Source organism: Lygodium microphyllum, chromosome 3, assembly GCF_053477565.2.
Source record: "Lygodium microphyllum isolate KBCC chromosome 3, Lygodium_microphyllum_v1.1.10, whole genome shotgun sequence".
NCBI classification, from domain to species: Eukaryota; Viridiplantae; Streptophyta; class Polypodiopsida; order Schizaeales; family Lygodiaceae; genus Lygodium; species Lygodium microphyllum.
Window position 1 is genome coordinate 89,124,828 of NC_141137.1, and position 24,358 is coordinate 89,149,185.

Here is a 24,358-nt window from a genome sequence, read left to right on the forward strand (position 1 = left end):
TGAATTTTTAAATGTATACTTGTTTGCCTCTTATGATCGTCACGGTCTTGTGTTTGATTATGCATGGAGTCACGAAGTACATTGTTCATCTCTTTTTGTGAGCAAAGGGAAGAGGTTATAGGTATATATTTAGAGTGTGCTAAGTGCATTGTCCATCCTTTTGTAAGCAAAGGAAAGCAATAATGTAATAAAACAATAGTGCTATCATATGGTTGTTTTCTTTGCTTACAAAAAGGGGCATAACCTCGCTAGGTTTGCAAGGATGTGGGCAAATGTGTTTTTCTTTTGTTGTTAGTGCGAGAGAGAGAGAGTAGCATCTATGCAAGTTGTATCAATTAACATCCACCCACACATACACAAAGGATCATATGTGAGTATTTGTGATGATAAATTTTCAAAATGTGTGCATGTTTGTTTATCGAGAGCACTTGTGTGCATGAAGTGTATCTTTCCTTATTTTTTGTGAGGAAAAATCACCTCAAAGGATTTCTGTTGTATGAAGTATAGGGAGGGAATGAAAATAATGAATCATTGATCTCATGAAGATAGTCAATAGCATGGCCATTTCCCTTTGCTCACAATTGTATTCTTTTTTTTTAAACACAAAAAGATAATAATATTTTTTTATAAAGGCTTTTACAACATATCAAATATCACAGAGATCCATCAAGGCCTTTCCTATTACCCTTAAATTTCCTTTCCACCTCCCAAAACCAAGAGTTCTTATATTCAATATCCAGCCAACTAAATGCAACTTTGGTGTCCTCAAAGACTAGCTGAATTCGGGCTTCCCACAAAAAGGTTAAAATCTGACATCTTAGATGATGTAAGACTTTGCTATTTTTACTGCCAACATGAGAACCACAGAGCCCCAAGACATATATTTTGATCAATTGTTCTTCATTACGATTGACACTGCAATGTTTAAGGGCTTTCCTCCAAACCATCTGTGAAATGCAACCATTCCAAAAAAATGTGACGAATCGATTCTAAGGTGCCACATTTACATTTGCCTTCCCAAATTCCACGTTTGGCAAGCTTCTCACCAGAGAGAAAAGCTCCTACTAGCACTTGCCACAAGAAGACATGATCTTTAAGTGGCAGATCCTGAGACCAATTGATGGACCAAATATGAGAGAACTCATTAGTTGTTAGACTGATGCCCCAACAAAGACTGATTTTGTTATTGAAAGAGGGTAACTGCCTAAGTTTGCATAGAGCCTTGGTATTGAGCAAGGATGAGATGTTTTTGTCATTGAGTGCTAGGGCTGGAAAGGGATTGAGATTTCTGGTGACCCCAGCCTGGATGGTGGCACTATTGGATGAAGTATGCTAAAACCTCCCAACAGACCCTAAAGTGGACAAATAGAATCCATATCCTTTGAGCATTATGAAATGTCAGAAAGGTGCCCTAATGATCTAGCCAATGACTAGTTCTGTGACATCCTTTCTTGGCAAGATACATTTCCCTTCTACCAACAACATCTACCATGCGTTCAATCGCTTTCTTTCTCCCAGCAATCCTTGCAAAGTATCTTAGCCCAAGAACCAATCAATGATGCAGCAAGACCTTGATATTTAACTTTCATCATGGCCTATGTGGTGAGTAAATCCTCATCATCCAACCCCCAAGATTGGCACCATTTACGATTACTCTCATGCAACAATAGGCCAAGTATATGTGCCCAGGGCGTGTCCCTTTTCCAACTTCTAACCAGAAATTTACCTCTAAGTAAATGAATTTCCTCTTGAACATCCATCAATTGAAGGCCACCTTGTTGGAAGTCACCTTTAAGTTAATCCATGGCTATTGGAGCCAAATATTTGGTCTGATGATTCCTTCCCCATAAGAACTGTCCTATTATTGAGTCCCATTTTCTTTGAGCATTAGTGTTCCAAAATACAATAGGGGAATATAAAAGTGCAGTGCTGGAAAAGAAATGTTTGTAGAATCTTGAATTTAACATGAAGAGGCTAGGTAGTACAGGACCAACTACTGACCTTGTTGCACATCTTATCAAGAACCCAATTCACCTGCAAAGCTTCTTGAGTGTCCACACCAATAGGGAATCCCATGTAATTAAAGATTCTGCCCCTTCCCACAATACTTCCTCTCCATCCTAAGTTTAAAAGGTCTCGCTCTGAGACACTAATTAAAGAAGATTTGCAGATATTAAAACTGAAACCAGTAGCCTTGCTATAGATTTCAAGAACATACAAGGTTCTATCCAAATTACTAGCAAAAGCTCAATCATCATCAGCAAGTCGTCGGCAAAACCCTGACCTAGAAGGTGCTTGCCTTTGTATCTAAGATTGATGAGCTCACCATTCTTGGCCAAGTTTTCCAACATCATGAAGAATGGGTGAGTGGCTAGAGCAAAAAGGATGGGGCTGATGGGACATCCCTGCCTGACACCGCGCACTAGATCTCAAATTGTCCCAGAAGCCTGCCATTAATTGCCAGCTGAGCTTTTGAATTTTGAGCCAACATATATGGAAGATTTGCAATTTTTGAATGAAACCCCATCTTTAGCATCACCTACCTAAGATATTCTTAATGGACCCAATCAAAAGCTTTCTCCACATCTAGATGCAGAAAAACAATATTTTGGCCAGAAGTCTTCGCCCAATGAATGGCCATAATGACATTCACCACATTGTCAAGAATAGATCTGCCTTTGACAAAGCCATAGTGAAATGGATGCACCACATTTTGAACTATCGGGCTTAGTCTATTGGCAAGAGACTTTGTGAAAATTTTATGAACCACACTCATTAAAGCAATAGGCCGCCAATGGGAAAGTTCCATGCATTGCTTTTGCTTGGGGATGAGGCAAAGCATGCTACTGGTCCAAGAGGAAGGAAGATGACCATTGTCCCAGTAGTGATTAACAAGTTGGGTGATTGATGGACACAACTCTTTCAAATAAAAGAGTATGCATTCCATTGTAATGCCATCTGCTCCTAGGGATTTCCTCCTACCCATGCCCTTCAGAGTAGCATAGAGTTCAACTTGATCAAATGGTTAAACTAATTGATCATTGGCCTCTTGAGTGACAAATGTTTGTACATGCCTCAACATCAGGTCAATAGCACCCCAATCAACAACATCCGGGTCCTTATACAAAGCTTCAAAGTTGGATATGCATTGCTGTGCAATCTCCTTCCGATCAGAGATCTAAGGACCATCCTCCTACTCCAAGATAGTCAAGCTTTCTCTAAATCTCTTTAATCTTATGCTTCGAATAAAGCTTGCAGAGTTGCAGCTTAAATCCAGGACTAGTCTCTTATTGAACAATAGGGAAATTTTCTCTAGCTCCCATACATGGGCAATGCGTCTGACTTGTTGAGACAGGTTCAGCAATGAAATTTCATGGTGCGCAGATCGGACGCTGTATGCTCACGTAGTGAATGCCGGAAGGTCCCCAAGAACAATGAACTCTACTTTTTGCACAAGTTGCAAGGTAAAAAGCATGAACGACAAGAGCAAGAGGCCAATTGGGTGCAATCTCCCCCCATGCCTTGTGTGAGCGCTTCACAAAGCATGTATTTTATGTATATCTCATCTTCATGCTCAATAATAGCCCAATTTACAAAAATATATCAAGCTTTTAGCTTTTGAGTTTGCTTTTACACAAAAATAGGAATAAAGCTAATGGACTGTGCCCAAAGAGTCTGGCACGCCCAATACAATGTCCAAATAGAAATAACATAACCGTGCACCCATGCGCATACAAAATAAAAATAAATAATCGATGCCTCAATAAATAGACATGACAAAATATAGGCGTGGCCCCTATCAAAATATAATCCATAGATTGAATACTCGCTATCCTCCAATGCTTTCCTCCGCACTGCTGCTATCTCTACACATCAACTGAAGCATTCACAATCGTTAGTAAAATAATACAATTAAACCGACAAAAGTGAATACCTAGCAGTCTTCAGCTACATAAATAAATCAACTGGTTAGAAATAAATCCTAACCTTAATTTATTACGAGTGTGCACTCAAAACTCATAAACGTTTATTAATTTAATATGTATTTTGCAGAATCACCCGCTATGGAATCACCCATGTACACACTAAATTAATGAAACACCCGAAAAGGACAGGCGTCCCCATCAACTTCTCGCACAAAGAATCCACTTTGTGTATGAGCCCCGGTCATCAAAGTTTACGGAATCCACCGTAAAACCTCACGGAATCCACCGTGGAATATGCCTCCTGGCATCATACCCCCAGGGTGGGATAGCAATTGACCTCAATCGCTATTAGCTCAATGTGGAGCTAACAGAGTGGGGAAAGCATTTAAGTCTCCAGCGTGCATCCATTGTGCTTCCTCTACAGGATGGTTCTTAAATTTAACTAGATATCTAGAATATATTCAGCCAGTTCTAGTGGTCATAAAGTCAGTGTCTATAATAGCTTCAGGTTCAAGTATTTCAGCCTCTTCCTCTAATAAAGGTGGGTTTTCATAAACAGGGTGTACAGGTAATTGGCCTCTAAAATGTCTCAATAAACTAATGTGAAATGTGTTGTGAATTTTCCAGTGAGGTGGTAATTCTAACTTGAATGCAATGTCATTTATTTTATGAATGATCCTAAATGGTCCATAGAATCTGGGGGCTAATTTGACAACTGGATGTCTATCTACACTTTGTAGTCTACGTTTTTCTATTCTCAGCCAAACATAATCATCAACTTTGAAATTCATTGCTTGTCTTTTCTTGTTGGCTTGTTTGGTATATGATTGCTGGGCTTTAGCAATCATATCTTTAACCTCATCAAAAATAGTGTTATGCATACTAGCAATATCATCAGCACTTTGAATTCTATTTGACAAAGATGCAATAGGTGTAGATCATCTATATCCATAAATCACTTCAAACGGTGCTTTCTTTGTAGATGTGTGTGGTGTATTGTTATATGCAAACTGTAATAAATGCAAATGTGTGTCCCATGTCTGAGGTTTAGAGATAGTATATGCACGTAAAAGATCTAGAATTGTGCTGTTAGTGGCTTCTGTTTGTCCATTAGTTTCTAGATGAAATGCAGATGAGAAATCAATCTTTGTGCCTAGGTTAGCAAACAGAGTAATCCAAAAGTTGTAACAAAATCTAGAATCACGATATGAAATAATAACTTTTGGCAATCCATGGTTAGTAAAAACAGTTTTCAAAAACAATTGTGCTGCTTGTGATGATGTTAAAGTTTTCTTACATGGAATGAAATATGCTTGTTTACTAAATCTATCTACAACTGTCCAAATCATATCATGGTTAGATTTAGTATTAGGTAAACCAGTAATGAAATCCATAGAAATTTGTTCCCAAGATTTAGATGGAATAGACAAAGACATAAGTAATCCATACTGTTTACCATGATGTCTCTTAACTCTTTGACAAATCAAACATTCAGAAACAAAGTTAGATACATCAGCATCCATATGCGGCCAATAAAAATCTTCAGTTAATGTACATAAGGTAGATATGATACCTCTATAACCTTGGTATGGGGGACAATGAATTTCATTCAAAACAAAAGATCGGAATGGAATTGTAACACACAATCTCTTTTCATAAAACATAAATCCATCATTATATGACAATGAATCAATAGGAATCAAATTATTTTGAGTTAATTTATTCCAATCAGCATGAAAAGTAATATCCTGATGATATGTATCTTTCATAGCAATCAAAGAATCAAAAGATATGACCGAAATATTATGAATGGCAGGTCTTCTACTCAATGCATCAGCCACTACATTTTCTTTTCCAGGTTGGTATTGAATGATAGGATGAAAACTTTGAATAAAGGAGGCCCATTTGATATGACGGTCAGAGATTTGAGGTTGGCTAAGTAAATGTCTAATACTTTGCTGATCGGTCTTAATCATAAATTCTGAACCCATTAAGTAGTGTTTCCACTGTCTTAATGCTTGTACAACTGCTAATAGTTCTTTGTCATATGTGGAATATTTCAGTTCAGAAGGTTTCAACTTACAACTAGAATAGGCTATAGGATGGTTGTCTTGCATAAGTACAGCTCCTATTCCTGATCCACTAGCATCGGTCACTACTAGAAAGAATGGTCTATTAAAATCAGGCAACTGTAGAACAGGGGCATGGGTTAATGCATGTTTCAGTAAGTCAAAGGATTTCTGTTGATTTTTGGTCCAATGATAAACAATTCCTTTCTTGAGAAGTTTGGTTAATGGTAAAGTAAGTAATGAAAAATTACGTACAAACTTCTTATAGAAACTAGCAAGACCAAGGAATGAGCGTAACTCGTGCACGTTTTTAAGTACAGGCCAATTCAATATTGCATCAATTTTCTTAGGATCAACTTTAATTCCTTCAGATGATACAATATGACCTAAATACTCAATTTTTGTTTTAAAGAATTCACTATTTTCAGGATTTGCATGCAGTTGATTTTCTTTCAATAACTGAAAAACCAATGACAAATGCTCATAATGTTCTTTCTCATTTTGACTAAACACCAAAATACCATCAAAGAAGACAATTACACAATACTGATATTTCAGAAATATACGGTTCATCATTCTACTAAACGTAGCAGGTGCATTAGTCAATCCAAATGGCATGATTAAAAATTCGTAATGACCAAACTGTGTTCTAAATGCAGTTTTGAATATGTCTGACTTATCTAGTCTCACCTGATGATAACCAGACTTAAGGTCAATTTTACTAAATATAGCAGATCCTTGCAGTTTGTCCATAAGGTCATCAACTCTAGGAATAGGATACCTATTCTTTACAGTGATCTTATTTAAAGCTCGATAGTCAATGCACATACGATAGGTATTATTCTTTTTCTTGACTAACAGAACAGGTGCACCGAATGGAGAACTGCTAGGTCGAATCAATCCTCTATTTAGTAATTCCTCAACTTGACTCTGGATTTCTTTTTGCTCTATCTGGTTATGCCTATATGGTGCTTTGCAAGGTGGTTGTGTGCTAGGGATCAAATCTATCTTATGGCCTTCTGGACGTGAAGGAGGTAAACCAGGTGGTAGGTCTTCTGCAAAACAGTCCTTAAAATATGCAAGAAATTCTTTATGCCTAGGGTGCATATGATTTTCCTTTACTTGCAGTTCATTCACCCAAATGAGATAAGATTTACTACTCTTGCGTTAATGCACGTTTAGCTTGAGTATGCGAAAGCAGTGGAAAAACATTAGATGCATGCATATCATATAATGTAATAGATTTTCCTTGAAAATTAATATGCATTGAGTGTGTGGAATAGTCTATATCTGGATTATGCTGGTGTCGCCAAGGCATACCTAAAATAATGCCACTCGACTGTTGAGATATCGAGCTCCACTCGTGATACGCCACGGTGATCGTTGTGTATTTATGTCACCGACTTGTCAGTTGCAGACGCGGTTGGTACACCGCCCATGAATAATAGCTAGATGATAGCTATCCTTATCTACTCTAGTTCGTGGCTTGGTTAGTATGCCACCTTAGTTAGTTGAGTTTGGTTTGAAACCCATATATAGGGTTCTTCTATTTCTTTGTAATTGAGTTCTTTTGGCTTACACAACTAAGAAGAGGAAAACTGTTTTCAGCCTCCACCCTTGTGTGTCTTCCCCCATTGTGCAAGCAAGAAAGCTTCAAGCGAGACTCCTTCCTTCTCTCCCACAATCTTGACATGGTATCAGAGCCTTGTTCGTGGTAAGGAGCTCAAGAAAGCAAGCCAAGCTCGTGATGTTCTGGTAAGAGGAGCAGTGTTGCTTTCATTTTCTGTTTTGGGAGCAGATCTCTGCAGGTAGCACAGCCGGAAAGTGCAGGAGTGCATTGTCTCAGGTTGAGACGCCCTTCGCGGTGAAGCAAGAGGGCAGTATATGTAGCGGGGCAGAGCTTTAGCTCTTGGCGACCCTGTTTTTTTTATTTGAGGCCATTTCGGGGCCTGTTTTGGAGGCGGAAGTTTTCTGCACGCACTCAGGAAAAGGCCCAATTTTATGCTGTGCAGCCACTGTTCTACAGATCGGTGAATAGTTACTGTAAAAATTGCATTGTATGCTTGTGCGCAGAGACATTGGGAGTTACAGAATCATCCCTGTTGCCTGTTGATGCAAAATCGTCACTAGGAAGTGACTGTGTGGTCAAATACCACTTTCGCCAGTTTTGCAGATTTTTCCTTGTGAGGGTGAAGCTGTGGTTTTTGCAGTGACAGAATTTTTTGCAGTCTTCTGTAATGGCATCTGATTCTCTTTCACAGATTGTAACTGAAAAGCTTGACAAGAACAACTTCCAAGCATGGAAGTTTAGAATGACGAATTTCCTTATGGGAAAAGGATATTGGGAATTTGTTGCAGGAAATGAAGAAGAACCAGTTCTTCCTGATGTTCCCAATCAACAGCAAATGCAGGCATTTAAAACATGCCATGAGAGAGCCAGGAAAGTTATGTACTGGCTATCTATCAGCATTTCAGACTCTATGATTGTGCATATTCAGGATGCAAGTACGCCAAAGGAGGCATGGGATACTTTGTCAAAAATGTATAGCACAAATACGCAAGCCAGGAAAATGCAGCTCAAGCAAGAGTTGCATAATGTGCAAAGAGAAAATATGAGCATCAATGACTACCACATGAAGGTGAAGAAGATTGCAGATGCACTTGCTTCCATTGGGTCACCAGTGGAAGATGATGATTTAGTTTCTGTGACCTTGAATGGTCTAGGAAAGGATTATGCACAGTTTCGGATATCCATTTCAGTTCGTGAAAGATTTTCTGATTTTGAGGAGTTGATTGCTCTTCTAATTTCTGAGGAACAGAGAAATGGTGGTGCATCTTCTTCAGGAGGAACTTCAAAAGAAGCTATCTTCTACTCAAATGCTGGAAGAGGTAGAGGCAGAGGTAGAGGAGGCCGATTTGCAAGCCGTGGCAGAAATCAGAATATGCAGCAAACTCAAGAAAACCAGTCCTATGGAGGAGGACGTGGTAACTCTAGAAGCAGGGGGAGCCAAAGAGGTCGTGGTGGATGGCAAAGAGGTCAAAATGCAAACAGTAATGTTGAATGCTACTATTGTGGTAAAATGGGTCATATGGCTAAAGACTGCTATAAAAAGCAGAATGACATCATGAATGGAAAACTGCAATAAGGAAATTATGCATCCTCTAGTAGACAGGGTGATGACAGAAATGAGCATCTGTTTATGGTGCAGTACATGAACAATTCTGTGACAAGTGCAGAAGAAAGCAACGATGTATGGTATGTTGACTCAGGTGCATCAAACCACATGACAGGTCATGCAGAATGGATGGAGGATGCAAGGAAAATGAAAAAACCAGGATTTGTGGAGACTGGTGATGATACTGCACATCCTATTGTGCAGATTGGAAAAATTCCCTTGTCTATGCAGGATGGGAAAAAGAAATACCCGTCCGATGTATTTCATGTCCCGAATATCACCAAGAATCTGGTTTCTGTCGGTCAAATGGTTGAGCAGGGCTTGCAGGTCAGATTTAATCCTCATGGATGCTTTGTCGAGGATATGAAAAATAAAGGTCGCTTGATAGCAAAAGGAAAGAAGAAGGGCAGAATGTTTACATTGGATGCAGACATGTCTGAATTGAGTGCAGCAATGTTTGCACATGGGACCTGTGTAGTTGCAGATATTGATATCTGGCATAAACGCATTGGTCATGTTAATGTACAGCGACTTAAATCAATGCAGGCCCAAAATATTGTTGCAGGATTGCCCAATTTCAAGGTTGCAGAAATGCATAAGGTATGTGAAGCCTGTCAGTTTGGAAAACAGGCAACGAAACCATTTCCTAGACATGTTCAAGAGAGTAAGAAGCCATTGGAATTAATCCACTCTGATGTGTGGACAATTAAAGCTGCATCTCTTGGAGGCTGTCATTATTTTGTCAGTTTTATTGATGACTATAGCATAAAAGTTTGGGTGTATTTTATGAAAAAGAAAAGTGAAGTTTTTGGGCATTTCAAAACTCTTAAAGCTATGGTTGAAAAAGAAACAGGCTTGCAGATAAAATGCCTAAGGTCAGATGGAGGGGGAGAGTACCTCTCAAATGAGTTTGCAAGGTTCCTGCAGGAGCATGGCATAAAGCAGCAATATTCATGCAGTCATACCCCACAACAAAATGGAATTGCAAAAAGAAAAAACAGGCATATTGGAGAGGTATCTCATGCCATGCTCAATGAAAAAGACTTGCCAGATTTTTATTGGACTGAAGCAGTTGCTATAGCAGTCTACATAATGAACAGGACTCCCATTGCAGCAGTACATGGAATGACTCTAGAGGAGAGGTATACTGGTAGGAAACCAGATATCTCTCATTTGAAAATTTTTGGTTGCATTGCCTATGTACATGTGCCAGATGAGTTGAGATCCAAGTTGGATCCAAAAGCTGAGAAGTGCATCTTTATTGGTTACTCTCTGCAGCAAAAAGGGTATAGATGCTATAACCCTTCTACTCGTAAGTTTACAGTGAGCAGAGATGTTGTTTTTGATGAGATGAGTAGCTGGTATAAACCAGTAAATGTGATTGATGATGTAGATGCACAAAATGGTAATGCTGCACAAAATTCACAGCAGCAGTCACAAAATATTAGTGGACCTAGAGCATCCTCTAGCAGTGGTTCACATTCTTCGCCATGGACAGGCAGATTGAGATCAGGAGAATCTTCTCAAAGAAATACAGATAGTGGTATGCAGGTATAACGAAAAGGAAAAGAGAAGGTTGATCAGCCCATGTTTGATGTGAATGCAGGTCACTCTTATGTGGATGGTGAATCCAGTGGCTCAGAACAGAGCATTGATGATGAGTTGGGTATTCCTTCTATTGTTACACCTGGAGTAAGGAAGACCAGGGATGTTTTGAGAGCACCTGGGAGTGAACCTACTTTGCGCAGGTCTACGAGAGCTAGGTATCCTGTGGATAGACTGAAATATGATGGATTTACAGCCATTCACTATGCATATATGGTTAAAGTGATACAGGAACCAGAACCCACTTCTTTTGAGGAAGCCATGGGAAAAGAAAAATGGGAGAAAGCCATGGATGAAGAAATGGATGCCTTGGAAGCAAATGCTACATGGGAATTGGTACCTTTGCCTAAAGGTAAAAATGCAATTGGCTGTAAGTGGGTTTATAAGGTGAAGCACAATGCAGATGGTTCTGTGAATAGATACAAGGCAAGATTAGTAGTCAAGGGGTATGCACAAACATATGGTATTGACTATGAAGAAACATTCAGTCCGGTTGCAAGGATGGCAACCGTAAGAGCAGTCATTGCTATGGCTGCATCAAAGGGATGGTCTTTACATCAGATGGATGTAAAGAATGCCTTCTTGCATGGTGATTTGCAAGAAGAGGTCTATATGGAGCAGCTACCAGTTTATGTGCATGCTGTTCATCCTGAGTTTGTTTGCAGGTTGAAGAAAGCCCTGTATGGCTTGAAGCAAGCACCTAGAGCATGGTCTGACAAGATAGGACAGTATCTTGTCACTATTGGCTTTCAAATTTCCAAGGCAGATTTCTCACTTTATGTGAGAAAAACAGAGAAAGGTATTATGCTACTTGTCATTTATGTTGATGATTTGATTATGACAGGTGACAGTGATGAAGATATCCTTCATGTGAAAATGCTATTGAAGCAGAAGTTTGAGATGAAGGATTTGGGAGAGCTGCGATATTTCTTGGGCATTGAGGTGATTAGATCACCAAGTGGGATACAGCTCTTGCAGAGGCAGTATGGATTGGACATGCTGTCCAAATATGGGATGACAGGCTGTAAGCCTATTTCAGTTCCTTTGGAGTAGAATGTGAAGCTGAGCACATATACAGGTGAGCTTCTAGAAGACCCTACTATGTACAGACGCATAGTAGGAAGTTTGATTTATATGACTATTACCAGGCCAGATTTGAGCTATGCTGTTGGATTGGTAAGTCAGTTTATGCAGGCTCCAAGGAAACCACATTTGGATGCGGCTAGACGCATACTCAGGTATGTGAAGTCCACATTGCAGTATGGACTATTTTATGAGACTGGGATTCAGATACAGCTGCATGGATACACCGATGCTGATTGGGCTGGTAGTATTTTTGATAGACGATCTACCAGTGGATATGTGTTCTCTTTTGGGAGTGCTGCAGTCACTTGGAGCAGCAAGAAACAGCCTACAGTTGCCTTGTCGAGCACAGAGGCTGAGTACAGGGGTGCAGCAATGGCTGCATGTGAGGTAGCTTGGTTGCATAAGCTACTTTATGATATGCATCAGTCTACAGATGGACCAGTTGTCATTTATTGTGACAACATGAGTAGTATACACTTGGCAAATAACCCAGTCTATCATGCTAGAACAAAGCACATTGAGGTGCATTATCACTATGTGCGAGAGAGGGTTTTACTAGGTCTTATTGATCTAGTTTATGTCAGCACAGAGGATCAGGTAGCTGATATATTCACGAAGGCATTGGGCGCAGAGAAGCTGCGCAAGTTCAGAGACCTGCTTGGTGTGCAGGAATTGGGATTGAGCTCGAGGGGGAGTGTTGAGATATCGAGCTCCACTCGTGATATGCCAGGGTGATCGTTGTGTATTTATGTCACCGACTTGTCAGTTGCAGACGCGGTTGGTACACCGCCCATGAATAATAGCTAGATGACAGCTATCCTTATCTACTCTAGTTCGTGGCTTGGTTAGTATGCCACCTTAGTTAGTTGAGTTTGGTTTGAAACCCATATATAGGGTTCTTCTATTTCTTTGTAATTGAGTTCTTTTGGCTTACACAACTAAGAAGAGGAAAACTGTTTTCAGCCTCCACCCTTGTGTGTCTTCCCCCATTGTGCAAGCAAGAAAGCTTGAAGCGAGACTCCTTCCTTCTCTCCCACAATCTTGACATCGACTGTAATGGAACAACTAGAAATTTTCTTCTTTCAGTGTATTGACCAATTTGAATCTCTAAGTCTTGCACTTCCTATGTACCATTATACCTAGTGCCTAAGAATGCAGCTTTGATGCGATAATGCGTAGGTACAGTCTGTAATTTCAGTTCTTTTACTAATTTTGCTGAAATAAAATCATGAGTACTACCATCATCATGCAAAATAGTCTTTTCCTTTCCATGCACCAAGCATTTCATAGTCAATAATGACTGTGGAGTAGGCATACCTGGTAAAGTATCCGAAGTAGTAGTAGTAGTATCGTCCTCATCTTCAGTGAAATCAGGCATATCTTCATGTTCGTCTTCGTCCATTGCTCCAAGGTAGTTGATATGAGCTGGTGGCTTCTTTGAATGACAATTTGCTGTTAGATGTCCAGGCTGGTGGCATTTATAGCATACTATTGGCTTGGCTTTGGTTACATTGTTTGCAATAGCGGGAAGTCTAGGTACATTAGGATTTGGCTGTGGAATAGGCTTAGGGTTTTGATTGACATTGGATGGTAATGTAGGTGGTTTTGCCCAATTTTTGTGGAAAGATGATGAAGAGAAATGACCTGGATTAAATCTTCTAAAATTGGAATTGAATTACTTAGATCCATAATTACCATTGGCTTGGAATTGCTGTGGTCGTCTGTCTCTACCTCGTAGCTTATCTTCAGTGTCGTGAGCTAGTGAAATGGTGTCTTCAAGAGTAGCAGGCTTGAACATGTTAACTTCAGCGTAGTAATGCCCAAGGAGTCCAGACATATACTTGCGCTTATGTGTCGCTTCTGGTACGTCTTCAAGCATGCGTAACTAGAGTAGTGCATTCCAAAAACGCTCTATATACTGAGGTATAGGCTCACGATCCCGTTGTTGGAGAAGATCCCATTGCTTGATAGCTTTCTCATGAAATTGTGGTGGAAGGAAATTCTGCATGAACTTCTTCTTGAAATTCTCCCAAGTAGCAGGACAATCTATGCTCTTGCGTACTACAGTTTACCAAAGAGATGCTCTGTCTACTAAATGATTAGTAACACACTTGATTTTATCTTTTTCTGCATAGGTTTCCTCATGGAAATAATCATCAAACTGACTAATGAATGCTAGAACAGTTTTTCCTTCTCGCATGCTATTGAAAGTACGGAATTTGAAACTTCTTTTACTTATCTTTGATTCCTTGTAGATGGTTTGTGCTTCAAGAGTTGCGTCGATGGTACTTCGAATCAGGTCTTCAGCTTGAGGTTCTTCTTTATCGGTAGACGCTCTTTGTAAGTTTGCCAGTTGAGCTTGTAATGATTGCCTAGCCCTTCGTTCTTCTTCCAATTGCATCATGATTAAGTCCAGCTTTTGCTCCATCGTAGGCTCAGGTAGGTTGCCTTCAACCATAAGATCATCCATATGTGATTCAATCATCCTGCAAAACTAAAAAGACCTTTCTCACTCAAAATCAGGTTAGCGGGATGAGCGTAGCTTAAGTTCAGGAATACAAGGCTTATGTGTTTTTGGGTATAGCTTTCCCAATCTTCAGAAAATCTGCGATTTATCCTTCTTCGTATGCTGAAAATGCTTCAGCAAACCTGCATATGGGTAGAGTACCTTCCAACGAACAACTTTGCAGTTCGGAGTTTCTGCGCAGGAACAGTCCTTCTAGGAGTTTTGAGCACAAGTCAGTTCTGACTCCAGTTGACTTGTCTGACTTGCAGAGTTGCAGACTTGCAGAACTTATTCGATTTATGGGACTTGCAAAACTTGATAAAAAAATACTTGCTGAACTTGATTTTGTTGGGTGTGACCAGAAGTTAGTAGTAACTTGATTGATTAAGAAGCTTAAGTAATTAAGCTTGAAGCTTAATGATCAGTAAACGGCGAAATTCGTGGGGGGGGGGGGGCGTTTTTTTGAACGCGGCGGAAAAATTAGACATACTCAAACACCTCGCGATGAGAAATTGAAGCTTTTAGCTTCTTTAAAGCTTAAGCTAAGCTTCTTAAGCTTTAGTGTTTGAAGCTTGAAGATATTGAGTTATGGGGTTTATGACTTATCTCTCTGTTCTTGACGACTTGATGAAGGAGATGTAGGAGTGGTCCTCCGCCTCTGTAGCCCGGTCCTTCGCGATCCAATAACAGAAACAGGGGTTCTTGATCGCCAGAAGTCTGCTTGTATCGACGGTTCGCGACAAGATTGACCGTAGAGCCCGATCGTTCCAGGAGCTCCGCCTTCGCACGAGATGGGTAGCGATTGGAAGCTCTTGATCTCAGCTCCGCTCTGATACCACTGGTGCACAGATTGGACGCTGTATGCTCGCGTAGTGAATGCTGGAAGGTCCCCAAGAAGAATGAACTCTACTTTTTGCACAAGTTACAAGGTAAAAAGCATGAACGACAAGAGCAAGATGCCAATTGGGTGCAATCTCCCCCCATGCCTTGTGTGAGCGCTTCACAAAGCATGTATTTTATGTATATTTCATCTTCATGCTCAATAATAGCCCAATTTACAAAAATATATCAAGCTTTTAGCTTTTGAGTTTGCTTTTACACAAAAATAGGAATAAAGCTAATGGACGGTGCCCAAAGAGTCTGGCACGCTCAATACAATGTCCAAATAGAAATAACATAACTGTGCGCCCTTGCGCATACAAAATAATAATAAATAATCGATGCCTCAATAAATAGGCATGACAAAATATAGGCGTGGCGCCTATCAAAATATAATCCATAGATCGAATACTCTCTATCCTCCAATGCTTTCCTCCGCACTTGCTACTATCTCTACACATCAACTGAAGCATTCACAATCATTAGTAAAATAATACAATTAAACTGACAAAAGTGAATACCTAGCAGTCTTCAACTACATAAATAAATCAACTGGTTAGAAATAAATCCTAACCTTAAATTATTACGAGTGCGCACTCAAAACTCATAAACGTTTATTAATTTAATATGTATTTTGCGGAATCACCCGCTATGGAATCACCCATGTACACACTAAATTAATGAAACACCCGAAAAGGACAGGTGTCCCCATCAACTTCTCGCACAAAGAATCCACTTTGTGTATGAGCCCCGGTCATCAAAGTTTACGAAATCCACCGTAAAACCTCACAAAATCCACCGTGGCACGGAATCCACCGTGGAATATGCCTCTTGGCATCATTTCAGGCTCATCTAATAGATTCTAACTTGCCCTCTGAGTTAACTCCTCAAAGACATCACTAGCCCATTTTAAAAGGTTTCGCTCTTCATCACAAAGCCAGATTCCTTGTAAAGAAGTACAATGTTGTAGAGTCATAGCAAAATTCTTCCATGGATCTAGACAATCATCCTCAATGTCTTGAGCCAACTTAGAAATGGCCCCTTGCATCATATACTTGAAAGTAAACTGACAAAAATGCCTCTTGTTGATTACCAAATTCTTATGCTCTCCCTCCACAACACACGGCTGAATGGTAATGAGCTCTAAGAGGACCGGGACATGATCAGGGAGCAAACAATTGAAATGTGTTTTCAATTTTACCACTGTAGTGAGCCACTCATCGCCTCCTAGCATGTACCACCGATCTAATCTAGCCCAATAAGAATGGTGACTAAGTGAATGATATGTGAAAGGACAATGCCATACCTGCAATAATTCCTTCATGTCAAGCAAATTCAATTTACTGCATGTCTCCCACCATGCTTCCATTTCTTCTCCCACCATTAATGAGGAGGATGATGTTGCATCATCCAGATTAGTAATTGCATTAAAATCTCTACCAAGAAAACCTGGGGCAAGAGAGAGAGTAGTAAGCTTAGTCCAGAGATCTTGCATGTGCATGCTATCATTAAACCCATAAATATTAGTAATGGATATTCTAGAATCCTCCCAGTCCATTTTAGTTGGCAAGTTCATCCACTGTTGCTATTGCACATGTAGGCAAGATTATGACTAGATTTGATGGCCGTGAAGCATCTTGACTCGGCATCTTTGGTCCCAACAAAATAGCATTGATAATCCCCATAAGAAAAAGACAGGCCACTCCATTTATGCATTTTGTGTTCATGAACCATCACAACATCCAAATCCCAACTCCAAACCCATTTCCAAAATAGGCTACGCTTTACACATTCATTAAGCCCTTTGGCATTTATTGTAGCAATCTTCCCCTGTCAATTACCCCCATTCAGATTATGTGTTGTTTCATTAAGTTGTACTCCTGCCATACCAATGTCAGTATCTCCTGTGGGTTGAGCATCATTGTCCCATTGACTAGAAACCGACATCTTAAGAACCAAGCCACTCTTGGTCTTAGCTGTGAACCATTCTTGGTTATTAGAACCAAACCATTTCCTACCACCTGCCCAAGAGGTTGACTGAATCTTTGCATCCGTACCTAGGAACTCTTGATCCAAGTGCTCCAAAGGAACCCTATTAAGATATGTGAAGGAGCTGGCCTTGTTTCTATTAGACTGAGGTATAGCAACTTTGCTCTAGAAATTTCTAACCATGGAGGAGTAGTCGACTGCATTGTCCATTGGATGCTTTGGTGTTTTGCTTGTTTGGCCTTTACTTTTATTGTTATTAACCAGCTTCCATCCATCCTCTTTCTCCACAGAAATAACCTTTGTCTCATTCGGCTTCCCTCCTCGAGCTTGAGGTGTCTTTCCAGCTTCTGCCCATGTGGTTCCCTTTGGGCTCTATTTAATTTCAACAGATTCTGCATTTGAGTTTGGAAACTCCTTAAGGTAGTGACCCCACTGCTCACATCCAAAGTAGGCACCAGCAAAATGGCTCCACACCAATTTGAGCCTAAGTTGACCCACCTGAGGTATATCCAGCTTCACTGCATCTGGCTTAGGCTTACTAGTATTCCATAAAAGACACACCCTATTGTGAAATGGGCTAGCAAGCGGCGGCACATACGACGTTTTCCCCAAACCCTTGGCAATGTCAGGCAAGAAATTCCAAAGGTAAGCAGGCAGCTTAGGTATCTCCACCCATATAGGATACTCACGCTTAAACAAATCTTGTCATGCCTCAATCGATTGCCATGGCAAGACGTACACAAGTTCTAGCCCCTAGAAATAAATTCCCAGTGCCAAAATCTTCTTAGTGGCTTCTCTCTTGTTGAATACCACTTTGAAAAAGCCACATCCACCATAATAGATCTGCTCAACCGATCCATCATCCTTGAGAATAGCATTAAACTAGGAGGCGACATCCATTGCTTTTGGCACCCTACCCGTGAAAAAAGCCAACACCGCTCATGCATTGAACCGAAGGACATTGTGATAGACCTTCTCTCCATCCAAATTGATCTTCTTGGCCACCCTAAGGACCTGTTCTTCCATGTTGCACTGGAGAGTTGCAGCCAAGGTTTTCGATACCTTCTGAGGGTTGGCTTCCAATTGAAGGTTGTAGTCCTCACAAGAGCTAGGAAGTTTGCTGTCAGCCACCTTAAGACCTGGGCAACCTTGCATAGGGCAATTGGTATTTTCAACTTTCACATGCAGAGACCCTATCAAACTCTCCTCTCTCTTCCTCTTATGATTTACCACGGAGGCAGCACTCTCCTGTGACATAGGTTTTGTTGGAGCATTCTCATTGTCTTCCATGCGCGCATCCTCATCCCAAGCTTGACTTAGAATTGTTTGCGCGATGGACCACACTATATGCAGCATGCATAAGAAGATGGCGGAACATGTCCGTATGGACACATGGACAGGAATGCGGAGTAATGATACAAGAATTAATCGCCCCTTAATCAAGCTTGGCCGTCACTCTTTTTCCCTCTTGTGACTTAGGCTAGTTTTTGCACTCCTCTACACAATCGTATTCTTTTCAAGCTTCTCAGGAATGCGATGCCACGTGAAGGGGGGGTTCTCTGCATTGAAAACATTTTCGAAAATTTGCATGTAAATGCGATTTTATGCTGGAGCGAATTTCAAAATATTTATGGAAATTCTGCTGTTATCCATAAGAGGACTACCGCCCTCTTGTTGCTGATCAGAGAGCTACCCAAGCGAAGAGCCATGGCGATGGCGCAGTGCTGCCACGCTCCTGTGAACCTCCTAACGGACTCGGCCATGGCGGTCATCGAGGCCTCCTCGCCTTCTTCTCCCTGCTCCTCATCCTCGTCTCACTCCGCCGGTGCTGCAGCTCGGTTCTCCTCCTCGTTCCTGCCTAGGTCTTCCTTCCTGCGCTCGCAGAAGCAGCAGCGGTCTGCCCCTTGCACTCGCCTTCCTCCGATTCGAGCTATCGAGTTTGATCAAGATACTGTAAGTGCATGCATCGGTGCTGATCTTTATCCGGACATTGCCTTGCTCGTCGCATGGACACAAGTTTTCTACAGGAAATGTAGGTGAATTGATGGGCGCACTTGATCGTATTTCACAGATTGGTGTAAGAATGTGTCCCAATTTGAGGCTCTGAAATGAGACTCTGAATGATGTAATAATCTGCTTAGACTCGGGATGTAGGTAAATTAATGGTCACACCTGATGTTATTTCACAGAATGGTGTAAGAAACGTGTCTCAAACTGAGACTCTGAATGACGTAAAAATCTGCTGAGACTCTCAACGTAGGTAAATCGATGGACACATGTGATGTTTTTCTACAGAATGGCGTAAGAACGTGCCCCAATGTCAGACTCTGATATGGGGCTCTGAACTATGTAAGAATCTGCAGAGACTCTGAATGTGGGCAGATTGAGGGTCACATTTGATGTTTTTCTACAGACTGCTGTAAGAATGTGTCCGAATCTGAGACTTTGATATGCGGATCTGAATGATGTCTGTGAATGTGGGTAAATTGATGGACTCATTTGATGTCTTTCAACAGAATGGTCTAATGATGTGCCCCAATCTGAGACTGATATGAGAATCCACAATGTCATGCAATTGGCTCATTTGGTTTGCAGCCTTCACCACAAACCTGGTTTTTGCATCTCATCTTCTCAAACCTCATTTTGTCACAACTCAGGGGCATGGAGACTATCGTTTTTGTGTCTGCTCAAGTAGATGTGTATATCACAACATGCATATGTTGCTCAATGACATAAGCACATTATAGAACTCTGCAAGTAGTTAATTGCATTCACTCATCAGAGCATTCATACAATTTTTGTTGTCTTAATCTGAGCATCAAATGTACGCATCAAAATGTTCTGGGACCTGAGCCTTTTCTGGTTTTAATCATGGTGATGCTTGTCTTTGGTTTACTTGAGTATGGACGATTGTCGTCAAATGTTCTTGATTGTTGCAGTGGGTTTCTAGCTCTTGCAAACTGCTAACTTCTAATCTTTTTTGAGTGTATGTGATAATCAGCACCTGTGCATTGTTATGGTTCTAAATAGGCTGATCTTTTCATCTTCATAGGACCAAGTATGTTGCTATGCATGTCAGTGCTTTTACAAAGGAAGGGATCTGTTGTGCAGATGGTGGCCATTGGAGTGGGACTGGCTGGAATTGCATTTGGAATTGGTGTCCCTGTCTTCTACGAGAGTCAAATGAAAAGCGCGGTAATTTATGTGATCCTGTTTTTGTTTTTGTTTGAACATACTTGGGACCGAGAATATCAGGATATAGTACATCCAATCCCAGCATTCTTTGTATACTGGCAAGCAACATATGGAACTTGCACCTCTGACCTGCCAGTACACAAGCATTTCTCTAGTGTCATGTTAAAAATGCACAAGGCTAATTTGACCATGTTCAAGTGTCAGCACCTGGCTTCAAGTCTTCTTTCTATCACAGGTGCACACAGTGTTGTTTCAAGCACAGATGCACACAATTCCTCAAAGGATTGTAAACTGCAAAAAGTTTTAATAAACTGTGGACTTAACTGGATGCATTTTCTCATTTCTGATGGTCTTGTTTATGCAGTCAACTCGAGAGAATGATCAGCCATGCTTTCCATGTGCAGGAAGTGGAGCACGTCTGTAATCATCTCTCTTGCCTAATTGTACTGCAGAACTGCTAAGAAAAATCTCTTTGTTGGTTTGGTCAGTTGTATCAGTTTGCTAACAATTGATCATGTTGCAGAGACATGTAGATTCTGCCTGGGAGCGGGCAACTTAACTGTTGAGCTTGGTGGGGGTGAAAAGCAGGAATCAAAATGTGTAAACTGTGAGGGTGCTGGTTCTATCACTTGCACGACATGTCAGGGAACTGGCATTCAACCTCGTTACCTAGACAGAAGGCAAGTCTTGTGTTTCAATACTTGGAATATCTGCTTATTGAGTTATGCCAAAATTTGTATCAAAACAATGCAGGGTGGATTTGTGTTGTCACATGTGGCATATTCTCGTCCTAAAGCATTTCTGTTCTGTGATTTTACAGGGAATATAAAGACGATGACTGAACGCTGACATGATTGGACTCATGCTTCCATGACCTTCAAAGGCTGTGTGGAAGCTTCTGATGTACCACACATTCAAATTGTAACCTTAAGAAAAAAAGCATCGTGAAACCTGTACAAGCTGCTAGTTTTGCTGAAAGGAGAGCAATTTCATTTGATGTAGCTTCTGTGAAATTACCAAAGAAGCTGGTGTTTTGATGCTGAATTGAAAAATTGACATGTCTTTTGTCCTCCCATGGTCAAGTTCCTTGTAGACTTCTAGTTGAGAATGGAGTTTCTTACTAGGGATCAACTTAGCCATCTATTATCATCTTCAAGTGGCTTTTAGTGTGAAGTAGCAACTTTAGAGCCAAATTAATTGTCATGTTTTCCCATTGAAGTGACAGCGTGTGGACAAGGTTTAATGCTCAAATGTACACTCATGTACAATTTTTGTTAGATTACATGTTACTGAAATATTGGATCGAGTGCTTTTGGTAAGGCACATTGCTGCAATTTGAAGGGTGCCCCAGAATTTTAATTTGAAGGGCTCTATCAAAACCTCAATTGTAATGAAGAAATTAGAAGAGTATATATCTATTCTTATCCTGAATATATCCTTATATTGAAGCATACCTTCATTTCTTCCCTTGTGAAGGATAAGCCCCCCTGCAAAGGGTATTGAAACCTTCAAATTTGAGTTAAGGTAATGAATACAAAGGTAGGCACACTTCAGGATTCGAGAAAGTGAGAGGTGTTGCTATTAGAGAAGCAATATGACTTGATAAAATAAGAGAATAGTAGTTGGCTCGATGGCAATGCATGTTCGGTCCACTTACCATGCTTTGTACGGTTGGTATCATTGCGAAGCTCATGGGGTTATATCTTGTTTTGCGTTTTTTTGTGATGAAAGAGGATTTGTTGTGCTTGTTCATGAAAATAAAACAAACAGCACACTTTATGTGCAACAATTGGCATGCCTTGTGTGCAATAATGCATCTTTTTAAGCTTCTTGAATGTATGGCACAAATTCTTAGATAGTAAACACAAATTTTATGTGAATCAAAGAAATTATACTTTTTGTTATCTCCATTTTAGCCAAACTTCTAACAATGTTCGTGAGTGTTACATCCACAACAAATGGTATGCCTTCTACACAATAATACATATTTCGGAGCTTTTTGAATGTATGATACATTCTTAGATACTACAACATAAATTTTATGTGAATCAAACAAACTATATATTTGAAATCTCCATTTGAGTAAAACCTTCAAAAAATGTGTCCTCTAGTGTTACATCCACAATGTAGATATATCCTTTAGCTCATTTAAACTTACAATGTTAAATGAGTTGATCATGAATGTGGGTTTGCCATTATGTTGAATTAAATTTAATGGGTTATAAATGTATGAAAAATTATGTTATTGTTGGGATCTATGTTTGACATCCGCTCTGATATACAACACTACGAAATTTGTATATTAACCCCCATGGTCTTGCAACCATGAGTGATTGGGAGGCCAACTAAAATAGCATCTTACTAACCTATATATAGCATTGCGTTGTAATCCAATCACTAATAACTATCTAGTCTTGATCTTGAAGTAGGAGTTTTACCCATTGATTGGTGTTTATATGTCACATAGGTGTATACTTAGGCTCCTTGATAGAATGTTGTAACCTCTTAGAACAAGCCACTTAAATTGGTTACGGTTGAATCTTGTCGGTCCTTGTATCCAACTCTAGCTCACTTTTACCTAACTAGACTTGAATCTATGATAATTGGGTATTTTGTCACATACTTAGTTATAATGAAATAAATTGCCATGTAGTGGTGTATGTGAAAAAGTGCTTTTAATGTATCAAGTGTATATAGTGTGCACAACCAAGATTTATGGAAATTAATGTGTAGCGAACATTTTTTTATATAAATATGTATGCAAATTAATGAGATGCTTTGTTGCTTCATATACTTAAGGTATCACATCCTTTGTCTCATATTATGTTAGGTAAATACATCCCAAATTTGACTAAATATGTTAATGCATATAAGAACTAACTTATAGCATTCCTTCTTAACTTAGACACAAGAGATAACATTGAGGCAATCCTTGTGCTATTGAATGATTGTTTTTTTGTAATAAAATTGCATTTTTAGATATTTTTAAAATTTAAACTATTTATTCCATGAAAAATAGAGAACACTTGAAGGGGTTACAAAGCTTTGTTTTTATCCATCACTTATCTCTAGTTCGCAAATCTCCATGCTCCTCTCATATGAAAACCGTGTATGGCTATGGAGGAGAGAGAAAGGTTGGCTTTTGGAGGAGAGGGAAATATTGAAATATTGATTATTTGTTCCTTCATCATATAAAAAACTGAACAAATAGGCGTGCAAAGCATGGTAAGGAGGCTTCATTTCTTTGATCACATGTGATGAATGAGGCAAGATGCATGCAAGATGAATAAGAATACATGAAAATGGTATCCACAAATTGCACAACTGTTGCTTCTCCTTTAATTTCCCATGTTTTTCCAGCATACCCCTTTCTAACTTGGTTCATGTCTCTTAAGCCTTGGGCATGCCCATCTCAAATTTGGTCAAATTTTGATTCTTTTGGTTGCATGTGCTGCTTTTCTGTGCATGAAAGGTATTTTGACATGAAATCTTGCCTTAAATGTGTGAATTAATGAGAAAATGATAGTTTGACACTCTTTCAATGTCCAGGAAGTTGACTTTATGCTTTGTTTGACCTTCAACTTTTCAGTGCAATGTATTGTGCTTTGAATGCCTTGCAAAATAAATCACATTTGGCCTTGAATATTCATTTCCCGATTTAAATGGCTTGTGAATATGCCAAAACTCCTATAAATTGTGCAAATTCACCTTTGAATTCTCCTCTCATTGCCAACCACAGGAGAGGGCAACCCAGCTTGTTGAATCCATGATCATATCTTGCTAAAACAAAACAAAGAGTGAAAGTACACTAACAGAGAAAGATACATCTATAAATAATAAAAAAATTGAAATATGTAGCCTCACAAACATGGATCTAATAGCCAAGTTGAGACAAAAAATGACTCTTCTAAGACAATAGAACTTCAT

The 24,358-nt window shown here is 39.8% G+C and overlaps 1 protein-coding gene across 1 annotated transcript; it reads left to right on the top strand.

The window, feature by feature from the left end:
• Positions 1-18,813: 18,813 nt before the first annotated feature.
• Positions 18,814-21,504, top strand: LOC148038607 (protein disulfide-isomerase LQY1, chloroplastic-like). The gene is made up of 5 exons (XM_087673821.1): positions 18,814-19,189; positions 20,348-20,431; positions 20,796-20,847; positions 20,955-21,111; positions 21,252-21,504. Exons 1-5 carry the CDS (start codon positions 18,944-18,946, stop codon positions 21,271-21,273), a joined length of 561 nt encoding a protein of 186 aa, XP_087529947.1. The 5' UTR covers positions 18,814-18,943; the 3' UTR covers positions 21,274-21,504.
• The last annotated feature ends 2,854 nt before the right edge of the window (positions 21,505-24,358 follow it).

Coding starts and splice junctions, on each gene's coding strand:
- LOC148038607 (XM_087673821.1), top strand. CDS start 18,944: ATGGCGATGGCGCAGTGCTGCCACGCTCCTGTGAACCTCCTAACGGAC. Junction 20,432..20,795: donor AGAGTCAAATGAAAAGCGCG/GTAATTTATGTG, acceptor TTGTTTATGCAG/TCAACTCGAGAGAATGATCA. Junction 20,848..20,954: donor ATGTGCAGGAAGTGGAGCAC/GTCTGTAATCAT, acceptor ATCATGTTGCAG/AGACATGTAGATTCTGCCTG.